Source organism: Channa argus, chromosome 5 (genome assembly GCF_033026475.1).
Source record: "Channa argus isolate prfri chromosome 5, Channa argus male v1.0, whole genome shotgun sequence".
Classification (NCBI taxonomy): domain Eukaryota; kingdom Metazoa; phylum Chordata; class Actinopteri; order Anabantiformes; family Channidae; genus Channa; species Channa argus.
The window spans coordinates 5893498-5921107 of NC_090201.1; the positions used below are offsets into that span (position 1 = coordinate 5893498).

Consider the following 27610-nt stretch of genomic DNA (forward strand, 5'->3'; position numbering starts at 1 on the left):
CTTTCTGAACAGCTCCTATACTTTTTACTTTTATTTACGCACTGTAAATGAATGTTTAATGCGAAATCGTCAATGGACACTATAATTCTTATGCATTATGTGTGTGTGTGTGTGCGTGAGTTGGTGAGGTCTGTCAAATATCTCTAGTAGTTATTAAAATAGCGACTAAATATCCAGCCAGACTTTTAAACCGAGCTGCGCGCTGATTGGCTGGCTGCCGGTCACGTGGCGCAGTGCAGTCAGTCGCTGTGCCGTGCCTCGAGCCAGCGCTGAGTGGAGCCTGTCTGCCAACAGCTTCAGCAGCGGCTCTATCAGGATCCTACAACACTCACTGACAATTAAAGGAGGCCCCTTTTTTCTTCTTTTTTCCGAGGATTATACTTCACCATGGGCGACAAAAAGAGCCCTACCAGGTAATGCGACTACCCACTGTCGATGTACACTGGTTTTGTGCGTTTGGGGCTAGATATTTGGATGCGTTTCCCTCTCACAGGGATCGTTTCTCCCCTTTTTCAGTTGGTATGCCACAGCTAGCTAGAATAGTGCAGTCACTATGGCGGCTTCTCGCTCCCTACAACCCAGTCACTTAACAGACAAAGGGAATTTTTTCAGAGGATACGCCTGGCATTCCCTGAAACGCTCTTCCGTCTCGACGAAGCCTTTCGAAGGGTCAATGTCGAAATGGACATTGTTTGATATTGGTTTAGTTAGCCGACATGCTAAGCTTCGATGCCGAAAATTTTAGCAATGCTTGCCTGCCCGCTAGCCTAGCTGGCGATACAATCGGACGGTGTGGATAGTCGCCCGCTTTACCACTGTGGGGATTGATTGAGCAAGGGCTCGTACTTGCCGGGACTCGAACCCAAAATTAATGACAACACCGTCACCCTTGGCGCTGCACTAAGTAGCTCGTGTATTACACAACGGCTCATGTTTGTCACAATCTCCTTTCTTGTTAATCTTTGAAATATGTTGGTGGCGCTTCCAAAACTAACTTGACCTTAATATTTGTGTCATTTGTAAGGCCAAAAAGACAAGCCAAACAGACCGCTGACGACGGCTACTGGGACTGTAGCGTCTGCACCTTCAGGAACACCGCCGAGGCTTTTAAATGCAGCATCTGCGATGTGAGGAAGGGCACATCCACAAGGTAACGTAGCGCTCCCCCTCTCTCCCTCGCTCTTTCCCTTTCTCTCTCTCTCCCTCTCTCGTCTGTGCGTCTCGTTTCCCCCCTGCTTGACTGGCTGCAGCAGCATTGCATCGCAATTTATGGGAATGACAACTTTGATCGACAGCCTATTTGTCTGTGTGCGAATGGGGACTTGTTGATGGACAATCTTGCAAACATCTCCCGCCGTTGTCAGGATTATCCCTAGTTTCTCATCTTATGCGACGAACATTGCCATTGCTTTTATGCATTCGTCTAGGTAGGCTGGCTGCTTCACTAGCCAGAGGGGGGAGGGGGGGGGGGATGGGGTGGGGAAGAGGGACCGTACTTCACGATGGCTGTACAGCTACAGTGCATCAACGGAGCAACAGCTTAAGAGCCGCTTTTTCGTGCAGCAAAACAAAGTGAATGCATGTGTGTGCATTTCACCTACCTGTAGGATTGCACATTCTATGAATGTCTACTCAGAAATATTGCGCATACAATGGCTTTACAGCTACTGCACAGTGGACAGATGCGTGTAAAATGAGAGAATCTCGGTTAGGACGTGGTTGTAATCGACATTAGACAAAAGTCTACATGTGCATTCTTGTTCCTTTTATCCATCAGACCTTTTCTCTTGTACCATGTAGTTCATGCCCAATATGGTGTATGAGTGTTTAGAGGAAGCCCACACATTTATTTTCCAACACTCCTATAAGCAAACTTTGTCCACATATTTGGCTGTGATTTTTCAAAACTTAATCTGCCTCAGAGTTTCTTTGTTCCTGAAGTTGTTTACAAGTGAATTCGTTCACGTTTATTTTCAGAAATATTTTCAGATTAATCATATCAGCGTTTATAGTAACAGGCTTGTTTGTCTCAGATATTTCCCCTGAGCTTGACTCACAATAAATTTTGTAATGTCAGCAGAAGACCGCATTTTATGGGAAATTGAGATGAAATCGCTTGTATATCATAACGGGATTCCCTTTCAGTTTTGTGTATAGTGACGCCTCCTTCTGTTCTGGGGAATGTGTTTGATGATAAATTGCGTATGCCTCAGTGTGACTTTGTTTGTTCATGTCATCAGTTGCATGATGAGAGATAGATGAGTCATTTGTGGGTTTGTTGACAAGTCCCCTGCCCTCTAACCTTTACAGCTGTGGGTTTACAATGAGTGGCTTAGCTGACACCCCAGGTGCACCACAAATAAGGGAGAACACATTTTGACGCTAGTTTACTGAAAATCCAAACGATTGAGATCCGTCCTAATTGTCTAGCTCCCCTCCCCCGTGATCTTTTTCCCAGCAGCGTGTAGCATAAGACTACAGCTGATGATGCAGCCTGAGCATGCGGCACGAAAGCAGGAAGCAGAGACAAGCTTGCCATAGCCATCCGGCCACTGTGCTTTGGCAACAGCCCAGTCACCTCTATTTGGTAAATGGTAGCAGATGACATCACTCAAGTGGTTTTCACACATTCCTGTTTGATCTGAATAGTTAACCTTACCTTAATGCAGTTGTATCGTTGCAGTACTGCCTGTTATTCTAATGAGGACTAATTAGCAGGCTTTTCATTACTGTTTGATGTATTCCAGCAAAGCATGGGACAAGGCAACATGCTCTTGGCTAAATGATTCACACTTAATGCTGTGTGTGGATGTTTGTCTTTCTGCTTTTATCTGGGGCTTTGCTTTGAATTTGCTTTTATGGATGAGAGCACGTGTGTGTGCACTAATTAGAGTTCCTCTCTGCTGGTCGGAGTCAAAACACCACTTTTCCCAGAAATCATCAGTTTGTGTTAAGTATGAGATAGGTGAGCTTAGGTATTGATTTGTGCAGTAAGTGTGACAGGACTATATTTAACACGTTTGAAGTGGTTTGTTTGGTGCGGTGTAAATACACCAGGAGTTTTCTACAGTTCACAAATGTAGCAGTTTTCTCTGGTGTCCTGAGACAAAGGTCAACCAGCATTGAGTAACTTCACTTAGAAACTGTTGACTTTTGCAAGGAGGAGATGGATGAGGCAGAAGGTGGAAACACCAGATCACATATACCTCCTTTTGTTTGTCAGAAAAAAGCTGTTACAAGAGATAACTGTCTGCAGACACTAGTGCACTAGTCACATAGAATCAACTTACCTGTCTCTAATGAAATTCAAATCAGATGAATACTTGCATCTCTTTAAGCATGACACATCGCTTAATACTCTCTGCACTGAGTCATTGAGACACCAGCTGTTTCTGCAGGTGTTATTACAGAATACACAATTAACATGAGCAATAGTGATTGACAGGATAGTGGCTTTCACTCCATTGAGGATTGAATAGTACTTCCACGCCATCCCATGCCAGAGGTATGTAACCCAGGTAACAATGGGTCAAACAGCTCTTATTTGTGCTAAAGGAGGCAAGAGTGTGTGTTAATGGGAGCTGTGGCATCAACATGCAGGGAGAGGCCCAGTTTTCCACAGCTGAGCGCAGCCTAAAGAACCTGTTGACCCAGTCCAGCTTAGTGATGTAACATGATACACCCAAGTGGGCTAAATCTAGCATCTACCACTCTGACTCTTAAACAAGAAGGAACTCAACTTTTTTGCACCTGACCTCTCTTGCCAGTCTACAAGTCCAGGTAGCCCAAGTGTTTGCTCTCTGCATTCAATGCCTGTTTTCTTGGGTAATTAAAGAAGGACTCGTATTAGCATTATCATTGAAACACTTGCTATCATATTCAAATGTTTGTGGCATCTGAACCTGATCGCCATGCGAATATCATACCGTGTTGCTGTACATCAGTTTGCTTTGTGGTGGTGTTTGATATGAACCTCTGGCAGCCCCGGGGCTCAGGGAGAAATTATTAGGAGCTCTCTAAAGTTGATTGATGGTGGAGATCACAAGTCATCTTGAGGTAGCCCAGTCTTGGTGCTGTGCTGTTATCAGTGCAGCCCTGTTTTGTTGTAAACCATTTCAAGTAGCTTGAATCTGTGCATTCCATAAAACAGAACACATTGGTGTCTCTTACAAAATGCAGCACTCTAATAACCTAAAAATGTATTTGAAGGCTGCTAGCGGACAACCTAAATAATTTCCACTCATACATTATATATACACAGCAGTTTGAGATATGGGTTTGTATTCATATAGGTGTCAAATATAGGGTTAAACAAAACAGTATCTCAACATTTTTATTAAGAGTGCTTTCTATAAATATTTAAAACAGAAACCAAAGCAACTTAAAACATGCTCAGACCTTTTTCACATTTAACATACAGTGAAGAGGGTGAAATTTACAAAAATGCTGGAATCGGAATATGAGGTAAACATGCTTGTTTGAGCTAAATCAAGTGAAAATGAGTGTGACTGTGCTGCAATTGAAAACAACTCAGTCATTTGTAACCTGTGTAAACTGACATGACTTTCTGATCGCTATTGCACACTCACATAAGTTGAGCACAGGCAGTTACTGTAAGTAATCTGTGACACAGTAGATATTTACCGCTGTGAATGTGTTTTGCATTTAGTTTGTGACTTTATAGGAAGACCATATGGAAAACCCCTAAATCCACAGATTATACATGCTTGAGACAAGACTGGTAAGCAGAATTTGAATAGATAAAATCTAAATGATACAACAACCTTGCGGATATGGGTTAGTAGTTGTGCCAAAAAAGTGAAAGTGCTCTCTCTCTCTCTCACTCACTCACTCACTCTCTCTCTCTCTCTCTCTCTCTCTCTCTCTCTCTCTCTCTCTCTCTCTCTCTCTCTCTCTCTCTCTGTGTGATTAAGTGTCAGGCTGCACAATTATTGGAAAATGATTGCAGCGTGTCTTTCTGTTTGTGTGCGTCTTGGTTTGTGTCTGCCTTTCTGTCTTTTACTGTGATGGAATAGAGCCATTATAATCCGTGGATTCTTCCACTGTCACATTAAAGCAAATTGTCTAGCATAATGGAATTACATAAGAGGGACATGCTGGCGCTCAATTTGTATCTGCACTTCCTCACCCACCCCCTGCCCCCACAGCAGCCCCTACTCAGAGGAAACTGCTTTTGCTTATCCAGCATTATCAGCATCTGCACTAAAACCCTAAGCACGAGCGGGTAGCACTAATCTTTACATGTTAATTGCCGGATTTAAAAGTTCTTAATTACTTCATGGGATTTGGCAGAATATGAGTGATTAAATACAATAGCCAATTTGGCAATCTGACAAATGGAGAAATGGTGAGAGCTGTTGAATCACAGCTCCTCCAGTTCAAGAAGAATATGAGGCTAGTGAATGGGTGTGACGTTAAGGGAGTGAGGCCTCTCAGGAAACTACAGAGGGATATGAGGACATAAAGGGAGGGAGTAACGGAGTTGGTAAAGCTAGCTCCAGAGGAGGAAAGAGAATAGGGCAAAAGAGGACAAGGGGAGAAATGGCAATGAAGGAAAGGAGTGTAGCATCTGAGCTGTGTGTACGTGCGTGTGTGTGTTTTGAGGGGTGGGAGGTATGAATGGCTGCAAGGGGGATGTGCTCACTCAGCCAAGAGTCTCCAGGGGCTAAAGTGGAGCGAGGCACATCATTACCCAGGCAGGGAGCGACTGGACAGTCTCTTCTGTTTCTACCAACCCACCATCCAAGCAAGGGAAAGACCAGTACCAACTGACATGCCCTTTGTTACAGAAAAGGAAACAGATTTGACCATTTTCCTAGCAATCAGAAGTGTTTTAATCTTCATTCTAGTTTTAAAGTTAATTAATCACGGATATTTAGAGCATTATCAAAAAAGCAGTCTAGGAAGACTTGATTTAATCTGGTAGAGTTGTACCCTAGCTGTAGTACATTTACATTTTAGTCATTTAGCAGCCTCTTTTATCCAAAGTGACTTACAAGTGAGGTACAAAGCAAGCAAAAATCTAAGTCGATGAGAAAACATCAAAGCACAGTCCTATCAGAAAAGTGTTTACATTTCATGAGATGCAAGTGCAAGAAAGAACAGAAAGGACGTTTTTTGTGTTTTGTTTAGTTTTTTGTTTTTTAATTAGATTTAAGTGCATAGGAAGGTGCGGAAGAGTTCTGTTAACAGCATTGAGGTTGAGTTGAGGTAAGCAGGTGCTGTTGGGCTGATCACCCTGTACGCAAGAGACAGAGCTTTGAACCTGATGCGAGCAGCTACAGGAAGCCAGTGTAGAGATCCTAAGAGCTGTGTGACATGAGTCCTGTTTGGCTGATTAAAAATGAGGCGGGCTGCCGCATTTTGGATCATCTGCAAGGGTTTGATTGTGGTTACCAAGTTTTAAATGGTCACTCCATTTAAAATACCGGCCCCTCGTTGAAACCAAACCAATTTGTGTGCCTTTGTTAGGTCAAAGGTGTGAACGCTTTGTGATTACTAAGCTGAAATTATCACCAACAACAAACCAAATATCCACTTCACCAGAAGAGCAGAACTTTCCACCTACAGTTCTTAACACTATTAAAAACAGACTAAATCAGGAGACTCAAGAGAAAAGACAAACTCTACCTCTGAAAGGGAGTTTTTCCTCTCCACTGTTGCCTATGGCTTGCTCCAGGGGGAATTGTTGGGTTCTCTTTATATATCTTTATAATCTTGACTTTATTCTGTAAAGTGCCCTGAGATGACTTTGTTGTGGATTGGCGCTATATAAATAAAGTTGAATTGAATTGAAACCAACAAACACATTTCATACAGCACTTACTTGTTCAGTATATCTTCTGTACTAGTTTGGTGCTTGTCCTGTAGTAATCAGTAGAAGCTTTGCGACCTCTTGGTGTCAGGTTTCTACACTTGTTTTTATTTGCTTGGTAGACGTTTTTTTCCCTTTAGCTGAACACAAGAGCAAACTGTGAAGGTGTAGCGTCCCCTTTGGCAATGCAGTTTGATTTGTTGAGCAAACTTACACCAGGCTCTGTATACTGAAGCAGGTGTCAGGAAAATTACTAGACAGGACTAACCAGGTCCACACACAATGTGTACAGACAAAGTGAAGACAGGGCAAATAAGAAGACAGAGACAATGATAGAAAGGCAATGGAGAGTAGCAAAACAAATGAGTGATACGTAGAAATGCAATGCTGGCGATGGAAGTAGCTCATATGTCGCTGTCAGTCTGCAGAATGCCAGGCAGTTCATCATGTAAAGGAAAGACTTGTCAGTGTGAAGGTGAATCTCCTTTTTACATAAGCAGAAACAAGTTAGACATTTTCCTCTTTTAATTCTTCTGGCTTTTGTTCTTATGTCTGCCTCACTCAAACGCAAAAAAACTCAGACAGCCAGACTTCATCCTGTCAGATGAAGCAAAATAACACACTCCCAATAGCCAACAAGCTGCACACACTTTGGAGTTGTTGAAGAAGAGTTAAGGTATTTTCAAGAGATTTCTCTGAAATTCTTTCTTCTGTCCAGCATTGTCAGTAGTACCCAGTACTGTGAACCCTAAATGTCATGTTTGACTGTTGAGTCTTTCTGCTATTTCACAAAAAAGTGTGGGGTGTACATGCTTTCTGGAAGCTTGCTGTGCATACAGACACAACAACTACAAAACTTGATAGAAACATTGTGGGATGTCCATAGATCTCCACCAGGAGGATGAGGTGTAGGAGGTAGAAGAGGAAAAAGTGACAGTAACAACAAGCCTTCAAAATCCTGGCTGGAAGGGAAGGATGAAAGGATGAATGCATAATGCCTCTGGTGGGCAGTTCGAATGAAATGAAAAGCATTATGGCTTGAGGCTGCTCTTCAGGTGCAATCCTCATTCAACCTCCCAAACATACTCACTCACACAGATTACTTTACCCATGGATGGCTTGAGGTAACAACACTGATCCAGTCACTTCAGGATCTGACTGAACAAAAATGTCCACAGGGGACATAGTTCCCTCACCCTAGTTGTATTTGTATGTCTTTTAAAAAAAAAATGTTTTATTGAAAGTCCCCATCAAAATAACATTTTAATTTTAATTATTCTCTAACTGACAGTTAAAACATATTTTGTTTGGCAGTTGTTGAAAACAGCTACAGAGGAGTCTTTTGACTCATTGCTTCAGCTCTAGGCAATGATGTATACATACTGCAAGTGTTGACACAGACGAATAAATGTAGACCGTAGGTTACTTTTTTATTAACACGTCATTGGGAGGTGCTGTGATCAAAGAAATGCTCTGTGGCATTCTCACATGTGGGATCAGAGAGTGAGCCCCAGGCTGATTCTGTGATGGTGTCAGTCCTACAGTGTGGGTTGAAACCATGTCACTAATACATGTAAATAGAGGATTCGTGTTTTTGAACACCTTTGTTTGTCACTAAAGACGTGAGCCTGCGATCATACTGTGCAGACACGGTTATTTACGAAGTCAGACAGTCCGAGCTCTTCAGTTGACTGTTCATGGGTGAAAAATACAGTCTATCAGTTGGCTGTCTCACTCTCAGTCTCTACTTCTTCGCTCAGTTGTCTGCCACTGCATTCACTCAGCCTGGCAGGAAATAATTGCTTGTCCTCCACACAGCACTTCAAATAAAAGAGCTGTGTTAATGAGGGCTTTCCTGCGCCTCTCTGTCTCTCTATCACACTCTCCATCGCTCACTCACTCCCTCCTTTAACTCTCTTTCCTTGAAGTGCTTTAGGCTCATTGTTTTTAGATTCTCTCGAAAGAGCCCCTCTGAAGCTGCAGCCTCAGCTTTTTCTCATGACTTGCAAGTATCTACTGCTGCTGACCAGTGACAGCAGAGGTGTGTCTGTCTCAGGGATTGTTCTGGCTGAATGGAGAGGTCTTAACTATGGGTGTCAGTCCTCCTGAATTAGGAGCTTTTAAGCATGATGATAGTTATTTCAGGGCATCCTGTGGATGGAGTCTCCCCCCTTCTCCCTCCCACAGACGGTGGAATTTAGGGGCAAGCTTAGGAGGAGCTGTCAATCATGGTCTATTGTTGTGCAAAGGGGAGGTAATATGCTGTAAGCCCTCGCAGTGGGAAATGATTTGACAGCAGGCTTTACACACTTGACACACAATCTCACACACAGAGACGCTCTCTCTCTCGCTCTCGCTCTCTCTCTCTCTCCCTTTCTCTCACATTCACACACACTCACACCCACAGATTCCCTGGGAATATATTGGCACCAGTGGGAGGTTGGAGCAATTTCTGCAATTGGACCCCGGGGTTCACTCGTAGTCTTGCTCCCAGTATCATCAAGTACCTCTTGTATTATAGATAGTTCCTGTTTAATTTGGATGCAAAATAATTGGTTCATTTGAAGCAATTGTAGTTTAATTTGTATATTCATTGAAATTCTTTAGTCTGCTTATGCCAACTATTAAGGGTCAGCACTGTTGACACATGCACACATGGTGTCACACAGAATCTCCACCCATGTTAATGAGTCAGAGCAGTTCTGTGTAAAGCCATGATGTGTGGTCAGTAAATAAATAATGGTGCAAAGAGAGTCATGCCAGGAGCAACACACAGCTGACCTGCAGCTGGCACTGACTCACTGTTTAACTACCAGGGTAAATTCTGCCACTGCCGCTGCTATTGCCGTCACAAATATCTGGCTCTAACCAGGATCTCAGCTCCACAACAGACAGAAGGGACCTGGAGGTTATCTGTCAATCAATTACTTAATCACCTCCTCCTTGAAAAACAGCTCTCACTGCCAAACAGCATGATTTATCGTCCTCTGTTTGCAATATGTTAACACGTTGCTGTGGATTGGAGAGACAAGTATTTGCTTAGAAGGGATGTATGGAGGGAAGTGCATGTCCTTGTTGTAGTTTTGCTCACCCTGCCTCTCAAAAAATATTTGTCTCACGTTGTTACTGGCATGTTGACAATTTCCCACCTGCAGTAAATGTGGAGTCTGGTGATACTTCAGAGACCTACTGGATTACCATGGGCTGGGCAGCATTATTTCATCATGATAGGAAACTGAAAGGGAAAATGGAGGCCCAGATGTGTGCTGTCTGGTGGAACTTATATTAATATCTGACATTTTTTTCATATACCACATTAAGTTCAGCATGAATTTATAAATTGTATTATTTACTTAATGTAAATTTAGATAATCAGTCATATATTGTGTAAAGCTGTTTTGAAAAATTAGTGTTGTGTCCATTCTGGTGATGAGTAGTAGGGGCAGCAGGTAAAAAGGGCAGTAGGCTCTAGAGGTCCAAAGCAGCTAATGGAAACTGGATCAACAGCTCAGGGCTCATCAGCATTCACCACAGCAGTGTATTGATTGGAGGGTAGTGCAAGCATTACGACATGATGCTCTATTATGTCCTAATTGATTGCCTTCTGATCGGTTGCACACCCTCACCACCTTCTAAAGGATAGCCCCTCTCACTCAGTAATAGATATTTTATTATTATTTATTATGATTTATTTATTTTTTTTGTCCTTTTGGCTTATCCTGTGAGTTCAGGGTAGCCGCAGTAGCAAAGTTTTTATTTTATTTTTTTATACCGGATGCCTTTCCTTATGCAACCCTCCTCAATTTCTTGGGGGGGGGGGGGAGAAAACAGGCCCAAGTGAAGTGAGCGAGTGAATCAGTTGTGAAAGACCCGAACTACAGTAACTGGACTGGCTATGAAGTTGCCAAATTAAAACACTGAGGTCAACTACTTACTTTCTACATCAAGGCACGGAAATCAGTGCCCTGATCATAACACATTATTGTTTTTTGTTTTTGTTTCTTTGCCACAAGCAGTTGCTCTTATTTCACTTCAACCCCATCACAGGGCAAAGCCAAAAGCACTTTTCACTGGGAGAGCATTTGTTCCTCTGTCCTCAAATTTAGACTGAGAGATTCTAAAACTTTCAACAATCCCTACTTGACCACGGTTTCATAAAGCAGTCCTGGAGATCAATCGCCCCTCTTCCACACTGCTGGGATATCACTCAAGTCTTCCTGCCAAGACCCGCATTGGGTTTGGAAGGGTTGTGTACGCACAGCTAGCTAGTATAACTTGTTGTGTTCCTGTTGAAAGGCCTCCTGAGCAGCCATCAAGCCATGTTTGCTTGCATTTGTTTGCTCGCTAAGCTTTTCAAGTGCATGTTTGTGTGTGTGAGCACACTTGTAGTTTACTCTTCACCATGGCCAGTGCTGGCCTGTTGTTATCCATGTTGCTGGCTGCAGTTTGGTCTTGGCTAAGTTGGAGTCTCTGGAAGACTGCAGTCATTCTTTCTCCTCCCCTTATTTTCTTTGCCTCCCCCTACTCCTGTAGATGCTGCCAGCGGGTCCCTGTTATGCTGCAGGTGTGTGTGTGCTGGTTGAGCACTTTGACCAATCTGACTTTGGATTAGCATTTTGCCTCAGAACATTAGACTCGGTTCATCCGCACAGCTAGTGGTGCAAGATGTTGCGTGTCTGTTGCTAGTCAATGGTAATACACCACAGAAAACATGCTTTCAGAAAAGGCTTGTTTTAGTAAATCAGAGGGATTCTTTAAAAGTTGCGTGTGACATTGACCATGCTTGCTTTTATTGCATTTGCTGAATGGCAATGATCACACTTAAAAGGTTATGGTTTATGTTATATTTGCAACAGAGTCCGAAAGGTAACAGAGTAGCTCCGTGGTTGCTGCTGAACTCAGTGAGTGGAACAGCTACACCATGTCCAACTGAATCTCAGTCTGTGACAAATAGGGCCAACCCTTCAGTAATCAGATTAGAGAACATAAGTGACGTGCTGCAAATGTCCCACCTTGTGATCCTGTGCATTCATTTTATTACAGCCGTGAGCTAACGTGATTAGGACTCATAACGGAGCCCCTCCAGCAGGAAGTGGCTGCGGGAACCTGCCTTTGCAGCAGCTGGGAGCACCTGCTCTTTTCCCTCGCTGGCCCTTAGGTTCAGCCACCTTTCTTTGTCAGCCTTAGTGTAACTGGGTTGTGTGGCCAGTGTCGGTACACAGCTCCTCTATGAGGCTAATCTATGTGTGTGCTTTGGATCTTCAACACAGGAAACCCCGGATCAACTCCCAGCTGGTTGCCCAGCAGGTGGCTCAGCAGTACCCAATGCCTCCGCCGCCAAAGAAGGAGCGGAGAGAGAGGAGCGAGCGCACAGAAAAGGAGCGCCCTGATGGAGAAGGACAACGCACCACTGTTGAGGGACGACCAGAGGGTGAGCGTCCAGAGAGAGTGAGACCAGAGGGAGACGCCCCTGAGAAGGACAAAAGCGACAAGGAGCAGCCAATCAAAGATAAAGCAGACGGAGAGAAGGACATAAGTTCAGCTGTCACAAAGAAGCCCAGCAGTAAAAAGACCAGGTGAGTTTGCATGCCGAGGCATCCCTTGTGTCTTCGGGTGAGTGCTGTGATGCTGTTTTCTTCACTGTGCTTCTGTTTTCCTTCAGACCCAAATCAGAGAACCATCAGAGCTCACCCAGTGACAAACACAGCATACAGTCTGGCAAATCAGCAACCAAGACCAACAAGAACTCTCACATTTCCAGGTGTGTAGCACTCTCTCCTGCTCTTCATGTCTCTCGCAGAACACATGGTTTCACATCTGTAACTGTGAAGCACTTCTTTTTAGAGCAACCCAGGCAAGCACAAGGCTAGTGGGAAACCTGAGATGATTCACAAATGATCTCTTACACTAAACACCCACTCTCACTTATACGCTTGTTCTGACTGTTCATGTGTCACTCGATGAATTGAGCAATTTAGTGTAACCGCCCCCACAGTGCTGGCAGCCTCCCCATTGTTGTTACCGAGATGTATATTTTCTGCTCCAACATTACAGTTTATTGGAGTTTGTGTTTTTTTTTCTCTTCTGTCTATGCCCTTAGGCCCAAACTGAAGAACATCGACCGAAGCACCGCCCAGCAGTTGGCTATCACAGTAGGGAACCTGACGGTGATCATAACAGACTTTAAGGAGAAGACCCGCTCCTCCTCCACATCCTCATCTACCATCACGTCCAGCGCGGGCTCCGAACAGCAGCACCAGAGCTCCGGCTCCGAGAGCATGGACAAGGGCTCGTCGCGCGCCTCCACACCTAAAGGGGATCTCTCTGTGGGGCATGACGAGTCGTTCTGAGGTCCCACACCTTTTCCCACTCCATCCCCCAATGTCCTCCCCCTGCTTCACTCCCACTTTTTGCCCACGTTGCTGGACACTATGGATCCCATAGGGGAGGAGAATTTTCACCTGTCCCATTGTTGCCCTGCCTCCATTCCATGACCACCCCATGATGCTTAGAAGAGCTGGTTGACTGAGAGGTGTGGTAAGACTGTTGGTGAAACAAACACCCAGCTTAGGGAACTTCCCCATTGGTTTATACCCGTGGCACAGGTGAGGAGAGCTGGGCTAGAAAGCGTAATGCCCCACCCCCGAACCCCCTGCGGTAGCATCCAGACACTTGTATGTATTGTTTTATATTTGTACGTGGATGTGAGGCCAAGTCAACATTTTTGTTTGTTTTTGTAAAGAAGAATTCTCCGCTGGGCACAATAACCACAATCATTTTAATAACTTTAAAATATTATTACCCTTATTTATTACCTGTTGCACCTGTATACTTTGATATTCTCCTTTTTATGTTGAAGCTTTGCTGTGTAGCTCTGCTGATCGATTGTTCCTTCAGTGTTTTTATTACAGTTTGAAAATGATAGGACAAGACTGAAGTCACAGACAGATACATAGACAATAGACACACACACACACACACACACACCCACACACTGGTGCTAGATACACTGTGAAGCGGTTTCGCAGGTCTGGGATTGCCCATTCACTCAATGTGACAAAGTGCTGATGAATCTAATTCTCATTCACTTTTCTCAACAAAACTGTCTCACTCTGAACACTGTCTGGACCTCCATCGGGTCCGCCTGCTCGTTCTGTACAGTTCAATGTGCATCAGAAGGTCACCTGAAGTTCAGAAACCTGACTTTTTCAACTGTAGATTGTCTATGATTTAGTATGCTATAGCAGATCTCTTATACAGTATCTTATGTCCTTAACTGTACAGTGTAGGCTGTTGTGTAAAACACTAAAAGCTGTTGGTATTTTCTGCATTCCGTACTTAAAAATATTGAGTTTTGGCCAAAGGCAGAGCTGTCCTTTCAATTCTTGAGCCAGTGTGTTTTTTACTTTTTTCCTTTTTTATTTTATTATTATTATTATTATTTTTTTAATTTCACTGAAGGATGATAACACGCAGTTCCACTTGGTAAAACCATAACGAACTGTAAAAATAGACCTATTGTGTTGAGCTGTTGTAAATCGAATTTCATTTTTCTTTTGCTGTGGTCCTGAAGACAACTTTAAATCTTCATTCTCTCAACCTGACATCCCAGAAAACAAGTGCAAAGATATGAACAGTTCACAGGTTGGCTATTCAATTGCCATGTTTTTTTATTTTCTATTAATTTAAGACTCCTGTCATTGAAGGCAAAGAAAAAAAAGATTGCAGTAGTTAATAGAAAACAATTGCTCTTTCAATTTTTAGGACAGCAAGGTTTATTTAAGGGTTTTTATTCACTTTCACCTTAGCTGATACTAGACCCACATGATTTCCTTTTAACTGTATGAAATTGTATAAAGAATAAATGTGTATATGATATCTTAGTTTTATTTATTAAAGGACCAAAGGAATTTCATAATGACATGATACATAGACAGATTAATAACAATTTGAAATGCAATTTATCTAATGTGTGAGATGAATAACCGTTTAAATAAAGACTAATATAATCCATGTAAATGGTGTTCTTATTGTCCACTTGTCTCTGTGCACGGCTAAATCGAGGCAGAGAACTGTCAGCACTGTGAGTCGAGTTACAGAACACTTCCGGCTAAGGTGCTAGGTGGGTAGATAAGATTTCTGGGCCTGCGGGGTTGAAGACTTTAATCTTAGCAAGCCTCATCTTCACTCTGGTGGACTAACCACAGTACATGCTGAGGCCCCAAATCACCAATTGAGGTGCTCCCAGAACAACTAAAGCCAGGTTACGTGAGGTTAAAGTGTCCCATAAAACGTGTACTAGGATCTGAGGGACAGATTTAACTTTGAGGTGTCACACATAGGGCTGTGTCATAAGCAATGTTTCAAGTCCAGGTGACGTGTTCAGAAATTTCACAACTGCTCTGAAGCTATGGTTAACCTGTGATGTACTTTACTGCAGACAAATATGAAATCAGTGTTCAAAGTAAGGAAAAGCAATGTGAAAAACTTAAAAAAAAAAAAAAAGGGGGGGGGGGAGGGGGAAAATGTGTCCAATTTTTACCGATTTTCTTTGTAATGCAATCTATAAGAAATGGGCCTAAAAAGCCATCTTTTCACCTGCCTTATCTGCAACCACATTCACTATACTGAGTACTCCAACAGAAAGGACTCGTTGTTAAATTATTGACAAATGGCCATTTGCTGAGTATATGAATTATTGCTTGTATATAGAATTTTAAAAAGGTGCAAAAGCAAACACTATAAAAATGGCATTGGAGCTAAAGTCTTTTGTTTCCTGTTTCCTTTTCCGCGCAAGCAGTTCTGTTCTTGTGTGCGACCAGTAACCTTAATTTACTGTGTAAAGATGGTTACATTTTTTAGCTTTGTTTGTCAGAGACCCAAATATAGAATGCTTGTTTACTGACTGTATAATCTTAACCGTGAATTTACAATTAAGTGTATTATACAAACTCATTTCTTCCTATAACAATGTCTTGTACAATGCTTTTAAAGTTATTGCTCGGTTTTAAAAAAAAAAATGTAGGGAGTACAATAATCCATTTTTTGTTTAATCCAATTTTACTTTTTACTTTATTTCTTTTTTTTTTTTTTTAACTTATAGCTGATGTGTCATTGTTTCCCCTTGTGAAATGGTCACATTATGTTCCTGGTGTGGAAATGTACGCAGCATTTTCAGCGGGTCACTCGCTCCTTGTCCAGCTTATAATGTTAAAATAATACATGTTTCTGGCATGTGCACGACTTTGCGCTTATAGGCTACCCTGATCATTTTCCTCCGCTTCAAATAGAAATGTCTATTTATGAATTTTGCTTGTAGTTTTTCACAAATAAAATTGTTAAAGTTATATATTTTCTGTCTGCTCCGTGTCATTTATTCATACTTGTCATCTTCCTGTAAGCTTGTTGTATCAAGTTCAGATCTACGGCGGCTTTGCAGTATCAGATAACAGCGTAAGTGGGTATGTATCTGGGGCGGCAGAGTATTGATCGAGATGCCCCGAGGAGTGTGTGTTTGTAGACAGGGAGGCCTCCACAGCGAAGTGACATGACATCAGGGAGCCCTCATATTGACAGCAGCTTTCAATCACACGTGCCAGAGGCGTGTTAGCAGCACACACACAGTGTCTGCCTCCTGATAATATGTGCACATACAAAGTCAAGAGGAATTTAATTCAGTCAATTATGGACTTTCCTCTCTTGAACAGATTCGATAAATATATGAAAACAAGTGATTTGTGATGAGTAAAAAACTGTTTTTCAGAATGAAGTCTTGGTGTCTGGAGGATGATATTTCATTTTGCAATACATTTTACCTTCATTATAAGTAAACTATATTAATTAAGTCATATAGCACAAACTAAAACTATAAAAACTTTACATTTACAGCACAGAAACATTGTAAAGGAACCGGACACCTCTGCTGAGTTCACTTTGTAACCTGGACCTTGGTATAACTTCCTCACACCCATAATATTTAGTAGAAGATTGAAATGAGAATACCAGATTGAAAATCACTTTCAATTCTAGTCATAATGGTGTAACACAGAACTGGCTGAAATGGTGATATCAAAAATTGCATCAGTATCAAAAATAAAGGTAAAATCAGTGCAGGGCACTTTCAACTACAAACAAAGACTATGAGTCACTTCTAGCCAGAGACCTGAGGCCGTGAGTGGACCAGACCACCTCCAAAATCCGGTGACCGTTTGCCAGACTTTGGCACTGGTGGCAGCCACTAGGTTTATGGTAAGAACTAAATATAAAAGGTATATTTGTATTTTATTTATTGACAGCGTCTCTGCACCGTCTTGATGTGTGGCTTTGTGTAATTGACTTCCAGGTTGCATTCCTGCTTGCAGCAGCAGATTGTGATACGCGACAAAACCTTTCTTTTGCTACTCAGCCTATGTGGCTCATCAGTGCAACATGTTGTTTGCTGCCTGAGGGCTCAAAGGTCACACACATTCAACGGTGGTTTCCATCTATGGCTTTTACACACTGAGCCTGGAACTGTAGATGATATAAAATCTAAAAATTTCCCTTTGGCAAATTTTGTTTTTATTGGACGTGTACACGTCACAATTGGCTGTTGAAGTTTTCCACAAAGTGACGACTTATCTTTTACTTACACAGACCAGGCCTTATGGATGCGATTTTGATTCCCAATCACAATCCCCTCACCTGTCACCAAATTCCCCTTGATCCCCTTGTTTTCATGCCCCCGTTGAGAGCAAACCCCTAACCTGAGGTGACATTCAAGCCATGAATTAAAATTGCTGTTTGATGTGATGCGATACATGGAACAAACTGGCACATGGATGTTGCTTTAAAGGTGTCGTTATGGTTTTCAGTTATCCACAGTTATAATCTTTGGAAAGATATGAAAGAATTATATTTTGGCCGCTTTCTTCTCTTCTTTCTGTGCTGCAGACAAAAGACTTCTCCTGGACTGTTTTCAGTCAGGCCAAAGTCCAACCACATGGGTGTTTTCCGTTCAAGTCGGCCCTGCCTGCCAGTCCAAACTGCCATGTACCATGACCAGATCCATATGTTGAGAAAGGCTCAAACATCTGCAGATAAGAAACCACCACGCTTATGTGAAAAGGAAATCAAGTGGCTTGATGCAGAACGCTGGCAATGTGTGAGACAGAAGGTGAAGCAAGCCATGTTTCCTCTCAAACCACGAAATTCTGTGATGTTTACAGTCTTTACAGTCAAGCCTGCGCTCGAGAGCCGGAAGCACTGGGGAAGCCAGACGGTTTAAATAGCTGTTCATCGTCATCACCGACTTCAGCTCACTGGTGTGTATCTTTACCCCTGAGCCGAAGTCAGAGAAACTAACTCAAGTGAGTCATTACATGCAGGTTTTATTCACTACACTCTCATTTCACTCACTTTCATGTGTCACTGTTAAACGGACCAGTTCGGAAATGGCAAAAGATCGTGTTCTACAAGTTCGAGTTTGAGTTTTACAGAGGAAAACATAACTATTAAGAATAGTCTCACTACTACAATTAATCATTATTTCCAGGAACAGGGAAAACAGCATCAGCGCAGTGCAAATACGCTGCAACACCCGAGAGTTGTTGTCGAGTCCTGCAACACTGACAGATAAAGCTGGTGAGACACTGCTGGAAAAGGTCCTTGTTGGTGAGGTGATTTTACGAATAAAACAAGTTATCAAGTTGTTCTTGATCTCGGAAAAACAAATTAACAAAGGTCACGTCAGTTATTCCTGAAATGTACACTGTGTCCCAGATTCAGTTTTTTTGGTGGTTTGTTAATTTGTGACATTTCTAGATGGACGTTAAGGAAACATTAGCAACTTGAAATGATGTCACACACACACACACACAATTTGTGTTCCAATCAGAATAAGCACATTCAGCACTGACCCCTGTTCCTCCGCCACATCAACAAGTTCTCATAACAAAATTTGGGTAGATTGGGAATGTAAATCTTTCCAGAATGCCTAAATGTTTGTTTCTACCAGTGCTGAATGAAGAGGGTCTCCGCCAGCAATGAATCTTTCACTCGTGCAGTCCACTCCCTCCTTATCAGAGAGGCGTGGGCTGCTAGTCTGGTCAACAGCTTCCAGAGCTCTTGTTTTTTTGGTGTTGCCTCCACTCACACTAAGTCGACTCCTGAAAAGAACTTGCAGCAAGGAGACGTCTGGGATAAATTCTGCCCGGATCAAATAAAAGTGGAGCTTCACAGGAGGGTGTGGCCACAGTTCTCACGAGTTTTAAAATAGAGAAAAAGTTTTTCCTGTGAAAACTGCTGTGAAAGACTGCATGAACTACGATTTCAAAGTGTGTGAGTGAGTGAGTGTGAATGTGTGTGTTTTGTCCCTATCTAGTCACCTGTTCCTCTTTCACTCATTAGTTTCCCAGTACATGTACAGGTTCACTCGCAGCCTCTTTTTCTTTTCCTTTCAACTAACCTGTTTGTCAGGGTTTCAACCTCCTCCATGTTTTGGGCCTTTGTCTTTCTCCTGATCCCTTGTGCTTGGTGTTTTGCCTCCTCGGGTGAGCAGCCCTCACCTGCTGCTGCCTCCATTACCTACTGATGAAGGCAATTGAACACATTGACTGAACAGTTTTTCTCGGGTCTCTGAGCACTGGTGTTCCTGATCTATGACACTTTTTATTTAGCAACGTGCCAATGACCTGTGCGTTTGCAGCTTTGATGTCAGGCACCGAGTTTTCTGCAGGAGGAGAACGCTCTGTCCTGAGAGTCGGCGTGGACTGGCTGTGCTGCACAGTAATAAGTCCAGCTGTCTCAGAAGGTGAATAAATAGCTTTTTTTAAATTTCCAGTGAAAGAGACACAGAGCTCGGTGTTGTACAATCTGTGCTGAAATAACAAGTGCAATTTTTAAAAAGTGAACTTCATGTGCTGAACACTGTTCCCAGGCTCCTGAGAGGAGTTTTATATAAAGGATGCATAGTGTGAAACATGAAGCAACCCTTATTTAGCTTTTACAGCTGTAGTAAATGGACAGAACCACATATTTGCTGTCTAGCAGTCTGTATGACACGGGTTTCCGCTGTGACGGACTGAATTTCTCCTTGTGGACGGTGTGTAATTGCTGCGTAACTGTGGTTAGGAAGCGATGATGGCTTATTTCTGAGATGCCTACTTATGGCCAGATATCCGACTAAAGAGCCCCGTGCTGAATTTGTATTGACGTGATTATGATAAAGATGCTTCAATCAGACTCCGCGTCACACCACAGCCCACTGGAGCTCAGGCTCGAGCCGCGGGAGCTCACGGATCTGCGGGGAAGCTCCAGCTCCAGCTCCTTGATTACTCACCACATGAGTGAGCGCCGCTCAGCCGCAAGCGTCATCACGCCGACATGATCAATGTAGGTTTTCAGATGACTATCGCTCCGTGTACACTCCCGTGCCCGCCTGCTCAAACAACACTAAACCAGAGTGAAGTCAGATGGATTTTTAACGCTGCCCCCCATCTGTCTGCCGAGATCAGATCTCCCAATAAAAGCACAATGATAAAGGATTTATTGAGCAGCAGCCTCAGTGCTCATAAAGTGGAACAGTAAATCTCTGTTGAAGAACTTTACCTCTTTTTCTCCCCCCCAGTCTGCTGTGAGAGGACACTTTTTTCTTTTTGTCTGTGCTGCATATTTTCTTCCTAGTTTTTTCCCAGGAGGTGCAAAGAAAAAGAAACGGTAATAAGAGCAGCATCTCGGAGTGTTTGACATGAACTCCCCCTCATAGATACAGATCTCACCCTCTTTGTTATTATCCACCGCTCGTCAAGATGATACAAGATAATGAGGATCATTTTGGGACCCCAGTCCACTACCTCTGCAGATTTACGGTATGTGGAGAAGCGGGAGGGAGCCAACGATCATCGCAGTGTTTTCCCGCATGTTGAATGGGCCTGCGTGCTCCAGAGGTGCATAATGAGCTCGCTTAGGGATAGTGTTAACATGACTGACGATGCAGTAAATTATTGATAAAGCTTGGAGCCTTAAGAGGCTTATAAAGCAGCTTCACCTGGGGGTCAGTAACTCAGCCTCTGAGATGTGTCACGGCTCGCCTTCAGGGTCCCTGACGCCGTTTAGACCTCACACTCAAATACATTAAACATGACTGCAGCAGGAGACAAATGTGAATCGGTGCTGATTTTCAGCCATTTCCAAGAGCAGACCCCAGAATTGAGGAGACCATGTCGTCCTCACCCAAATGAATCCTCAGTGTGTGCTGCTGCTTGTGTTGTTGTGGCTCGCTGCTTGTTTCAGGCAGCCTCCTGGATGCTCCGGCTTCTCTGCCTTAATGGGGGCACATTACTTCATCATTTAGGCTAATTACTCTGAACAAATGCTTTCTTGCTGCCTGTCAGCCTGCAGTGTGTAATCATTCTTGACCTACACACTGAACTTCACATTTTAAGTATGTGAACTGTATAATATTTGCCCCACTTAATTATTAATAGGACCAAACTGTGTGAGATGTGGCATCCATTTAATAAGTGCAGCTGCAGTTATGGAGAGAGAGCTAAATTCAAAGTGTGGCCAGGAAGAAGGAATGAGTTGATAATAAGAAAAACAGGCAAAAGACTTCATTTGTTGGAGCAGCTCCATCTTTTGTTTTGTGAAGTAAACTTGCATGTGGGAGAATAGAAAAAAAGCTCTTTGTGTTTGGCCATAGAATTGACAATTGTATTATAAAAATATTCTCCCCCTCAAGGAGAAAACCTCCCTGTAAGCTCACGGAAAGAGTTCTGAATTAGCTATCAACAGCTAATGATGTGATCAGGGCCCTGAATTTCAACTCAGTGGAGTCTTATGAGGAAGAGAAACAGCTTTCAATGTGAATCCGTGCATTACTGATGAACTGCGTGCTAGTTTTAGGGTTTCAGTGTTGGACTTGGGGACGCCACATAGCCACATTCATTTCATGACATTTTAACATTTCCAACAGGTGTGCAGAGTCTTATTTCATGACCACTTATTAAATCCAGTATTTACAGGGTATTTATTTTTTTTTAAATCTTTTTACAACTTTTGCATGTACCAGCATCCGTCCACTATCTGTAACTGCCTCCCAGCTGTCACAGGTTGACAGGCAGGGTCCACCCTGGACAGGTCGCCAGTCCATCTCAGGGCCGACATGGAAAAGTTGTGTTTAGCAGTTTTTACTGCTGCTAGAATTCTGATGTGAGATCAATCATGTGCCGTGTATCATGAATTTAGTTCTTTTCCAAGTCACCAAAGGAGAAAATGTCCTGACATGCCCTCTGTGCTGTGCCAGCGTACTCCATTGTATATTGGGAAAGGCAGAAATGCACATAGCAAAATAATCCGAAAGGCCTCATGTTCCGATGTTGATTTTGTGTCAAATGTGAATGACTATTAGAGTCAGTGCAAGTTGCTGTAAGTGATTAGTGCTTCACTCATTGGGACACAGAGTTTGTTCCACCGACAGCTTGGTCCAGCTCCAAAGGTGCTTTTCCATTTGAGCAGCATCCAAACAAAACCTTCGAGTGCTCAGCCAAGCTCCTGATGAGAGATCCATGCCCAGGGAGCTGGAGGTGTATGAGCTAACGTGAACTCCAGGGTTTCAGGAGAATTTGTTTGCCTGGAATTTCAAACGTCACAGCAGAGGAAGAGGAGTCCGCTCGGAGGTCAATCGTTCCTCTGAAATGTGGTCCAACAGTTTGACAGCTTTGTTCACTGTTTAAGGTCGATGGGAACTAACAAAGTGCTACAAGCGTGACTTTCTACACTTTTCTGCAGCTGGGGAACTTGTGCTGCCAGCTCACATTTGCAACTAACACCTCTGCTGTCGCCGCTGCTGTTGTTACGGCTGCTGAATCCAGCTCTCACAACACCTGCACATCTGCTAATTCTCCTTTACAAAGTTTGACTACAGTTTCCAAGCCGTGATTAAGGCCCCAGCTTGACCTCAGTGAAGTGTTTGGTGACCTCTTTATAATGACTTTTAGTTTTAAGGACCAGCGTCTACAGACTGACACACCAGAAGCGCATTTCATGAAACACCTGATGTCAGGTGCAGCGCACAGATAACACAATCGCCTTTACAGAGACTTCACCTGTCAGCGCCTGTGAAGTCGTTCGTAGCGCCCTGATGTGTATCTGTGTGTTTGAAAGCTGATCTTCACAGAGGCGATGATGAACGCAGCAGCTGCTGCATCTGCGGCGCTCCGCACAACGACTGATAATGAAGACGACGCACAGGGAGAAGACGAGGAGGTTGAGGAGGGGGATTAGAAACCAGAAGGGAAGGATAATAAAGGTGCTTCTGCTGTGACATTTAATTCACGAGTGAGTGGCCGTTATGCAGCAGTGTGATTGAAATGTGCTGATTATTTTCCCAAGCCTCGGGTGTAGCAGTGAAACCCCTCTTCTCTGCAGCAGGGAGCATAATGAGATGTTGGGAGCAGACAGAGCACAGTATGTATGAGCTCCAGTCTTATTTCAGGCTCTGGTGAGGACGGTTGTCTAGATTCATGAGTGGGGGTGGAAGAATGTGTGTGTATGTGTGAGGGGGGGGCATATGGGATGTAACAATCCTGTTGAAGTTGTCAGTACCTACAAGGGGCGGTGAGTGGTGCCCTGCTGCCAACTGGCACGAACAGTGCTGCATATTGAGCGTCTCTCCTGCAACGCCCGATGGGCACCGTGGGCCCTGAGGAGTCAGTGAATCATTTAGGGTCTCACTCCCCGACGTGCCAGCATTCGCGTGAGACACACTTTGTGATGAACTGTAAGGGAATTGAGGGGTAAAACAAACGTGTGCTGCTGCTTCCAAAGTAGCAGTCAATCATACAATCTCCCTGTTCAGCCTCAGTCCGACCGGTGTTTTCACAGTCTGATTGAGATGCAGGGGGGACTTACAGTCAGGGAAAAGAAGAAAAAGATCAGCCCACTCACTCTGTGCATCACCTTGCTACACCTCGCTGCAACACCATCACCGCCACCACCACCCACCAACCAGCCATGGCAGAATGAAGTGAAGTGGGTGTCTGTTGGCTTTAAGATAGAAATTGCCTCTGCTCCTCTCATATATTTCATCAGCTTTGGAACTCACCTCCATTCTTGGGAATTAATGGCCAGAATTTCTATGAATGTGAAAGCAGGCTGCTGTGCTGTTATGCGCCTCTGCTGCTTCGTGCTGCCGTGGAAACAGGGAGGCAGCTACAGCCGACAAACCCTTAACTAACAATCACTAACACTCTCCAGCTGTTGGTTTAGTGAGAACAGTGGTTTAATGATGCTTCAAGTTTTTGTTACTTTCGGAGTTGCATTGAATAATAGCATCAACCTAATTAGTGATATTTCTGTGTTGATTTATCAACAAGTTCCACGTTGTTTCATTAATACATCTGTAGGTGGGGTTGTCTGTTTCTGCCCGCATGTGAAATGAATGTCCAGTTCCCAGTACTGATGAACAGGTTTGAAAAATACACTTACTAACTTCCACGCTGAGGGAGCCAAGAGGTGGTCAGTATATCAAAAAGACTTGGAAGCTGTGACCATGGATTTATGAAAGATAACACTTCAACACCTTTATAACTGTGAAGTTAAACATGTCGCCTGTTTAATCTGTACAGGAATGTAACTGGAACAGAACGTCATGGAACAGACCCTGGAACTCTCTCGTGGAACAGACTTCATGAAGGGACTGCACCCAGCCAAGCAATATTTCTGACATGTAACTAGATGTAAAACCACAAGTTGTCGTTGAAGTTTTCTGCTGAGTAAACAAATGAAATTAAAGAGGTAATTAGAGGTACAGGTGTTGAATAGGGCTTCTAGAAAGCCATGTTTAAAGTTTGAACAGAGCCAAGTCAGCTCTGTGCCGAGGAATCCTAATCATCTTCACACAGAACAAGCACACGAATGGTGTGAATGTTGTCATCTACTGTAGCGAGAACACAAATAAGCATATTCAACAAAATGTGTGTTCCTTTAGCTTCATCATGTGCCGGGTGTGGTTATCATCTAGTCTCTGTGTTCTATGTTCCCACTTAGTGTGTTTAATAACTTCCTAAGTACTAAATTGCCTTTTTCTCTTTTTTCGCAGACGCATGGATTCAAAAGCAGCAGTGGGAATTATCCATACATGTGTTATTTCAGTGATTACTGAGGCCGGGCTAAAAGGGCATCTCGCTTCAAAGCCACAGACCCCCCCCCACCCCCCCACCCCCACCCCCACCAGCAGGGTTAGCCTATAGGCTACCTTATATTCTTACCAGACGCCAGAGGTACCTTTAAATATGGAGGAGTGTCAGCTGGGTACAGAGGTTGTCATGTAGCTCTAAGTGTTAAGCCAGATAAAAGCTTCCTCGGTCTCATTTTTCTCAGTCAGTTTACTGAGCCTGTGAACATTCAGTAGGTCAGAGATGAAAGTAGGTCACAGGTAAATCAAGAGCTTTGCTTAATGGCTTTTGTTTTTTTATGCTTTGAAACAATGCCAGCAGCAAAGTGACATCACTGCCCCTAAGAGTCTCTCTGAGCATTGCAGATTTATGAGGCAATCATTTATTCCCTGCAGGCAATGGCTCCTCTCTTACCTAATAGACTGTCAGTTTTGTAGGAGAGAACTACGACTCCAGACGTCCACACTGACTAATTTCAGGCCGTTCTAATAGAAGAAACTACGGTTTGTATAAATAAATGAATTAATGCAACTCTAGCTTAAAGAAGGTTTTTTAATCTGGTGTCCAAATATTAGTCTCTGATCCAGCACTTTGGTACTAGGCACAGCTGTAGCTCTGTGGGTAGAGCAGTTGTCCGTCAACCACAAACCACAGGGTCGGTGGTTTGAGTCTCAGTCCTTACGGCTACATGAGTGTCCCTGGGCAGGACACTGAACCCAAAAGTGGTGTGTAGTGTCTGCTACTTACTTACTTGCTTTGAACAAAAGCATCTACCGAATGACCACTGTGATCGTGTAGACTAGGTAAAAAAAAAAAGGGGGGAAAAATTAACCATAACTGCTAAATCAGTTTTATTCACCTAAAAAATTGGCAAATATATTTGTAGACATTCAGCTATTTGTGTCTTTGTGTCTGTGTCTCGTTGTCATTTTTGGCTTTTATTAAAGAGATAAACGTATGCATACCAGCACAGAATACCTGGCAGATGGGGTCTTTTCCTTGAACGTGACTTTGTTGGCAGATCTCTGCCTATCAGGCTTCCAAGAAAGAAGCTGACAAATGCAGGAACAGCTCAGTCGTTCACATACGGCCTATCTGTTTCACCGCCAACCAGTGGAAATCCAGGCTCCTTCTCGCCTGCACAGCAGGAGAGCTGGAAACACATTCACTTGGACTTAATCTCCAACCAGAGCCAAATTGTACATTCAATAACGGCAAAAAGCAAGTCACAAAAAACACAATGATTCACAGGCAAAACTTTCAAAATAATGGACATGTTTTAATGAGATAATTAATGGTAACAGTCCAGTAAAGCTGCTTAGCTCCCACTCTGTCAGTCCACCTTGGAGAAATACAGATTCACGTCTAACTGAACAAGCTATGGGACAATATTGCCGCCACCGTGTGTGTGTGTGCGTGTTTTTGTGGGTGTGTGTGTGTGTGTTTACTTAAAGGGTCATTTTTATTGGGGACCCTGTAGACCCCGTAGTTTGGATGCTGTAATGCATTTAGAAGCACTTTAAATGACCTTTCGGTGCTTGAAATCCTTCAAAAGAATGCAATCGACAGTTTTAGCCTGAAGCTGCTTTTAATCATGTCACATAATGATGCTCAGCAGACAGTATTTGCTTGCTCGATTCCAGGACCTCGTAGGGAAGTTTTTTTTCGGAGAACTTTAACTTCTGTGTGATGTTGCCCCGTGATGATGACAGTGACGGTGAAGACTGCATGCATTAACATTCAACAAAGGCAGAAAATAACATCAGGGGAAGAGTGAGGACCCTTTTACATTATATAGTGCAACTGTGCCATCTTGTGGTTACAGGAGTAGTTAAAACAAGACGGGCCTTGAACTCCAGCCCTGTTTTTGAGCTGTAAAGTATTTATAATCCCAGCATAAATCACTGGTGCAGCCTGGCTAGTCCCTGAGCGCTGGGACCTGTTGTGACAGCGGCCGTGGTCTCAGTCAATTAGACCATTGATTCATTTGTCAGGGGTGGAGGGGAGCGATGATATGATGTGATCAGTGGTGACACCCAGTGGTAATGTGTCGCTCCTGGTGCTTGCTGTTCCATCCAACTCATTTGGCCCCTGCATCCCCCTCTACCTAATCAGATATGACAAGCTCCCCGGGCCTCCACTTACAAAACAATCACAGGCCGAGTGGCACCCGAGTCCCGGCGTCCTGTTGAACGTTGGCCATTAAAGGGGATGATGTGTGCCTCCTTGCTCATTTGAGCTCTCCTCTTAATTGTAAACACATTATTCTCAAGACAGCCTTGAAAACACAGCAGATGTCTAATTGGCGTGTTAATTATCATTATGCGCCACTTATGAGTCTGTTGACAGCTCTCTGGCTCTAAAGCGGAGTTGATGTCAGATGGCGCATGAGTTTCCAAAGCACCATTTTTGAGACTCCCCAAACCCGCTGATTAGATCCATGGCTTAACATCAAATTATAATATCAAACAGGCTGTGAGTATTTGAGCACCTCCAGAAAAGTCGACACTGTGAGAATGCCACTGGTTATAAAAATGATTCCTCAAGTCTGTCTCGGTGTGACAGAGAACGTTAGTAGGAATCATCTCTGTAGTTCAGCACCAGCAGTCCTGACAGGCAC

At 43.4% G+C, this 27610-nt stretch overlaps 1 protein-coding gene across 1 annotated transcript; it reads left to right on the forward strand.

Annotated features, from left to right (window-relative positions):
- Positions 1–255: 255 nt before the first annotated feature.
- rybpb (RING1 and YY1 binding protein b) lies at positions 256–14848 on the forward strand. The gene is made up of 5 exons (XM_067504938.1): positions 256–413; positions 1025–1150; positions 12106–12411; positions 12498–12596; positions 12936–14848. The coding sequence occupies exons 1-5, from the start codon at positions 388–390 to the stop codon at positions 13183–13185; spliced, it is 807 nt and encodes a 268-aa protein (XP_067361039.1). The 5' UTR covers positions 256–387; the 3' UTR covers positions 13186–14848.
- Positions 14849–27610: the final 12762 nt, after the last annotated feature.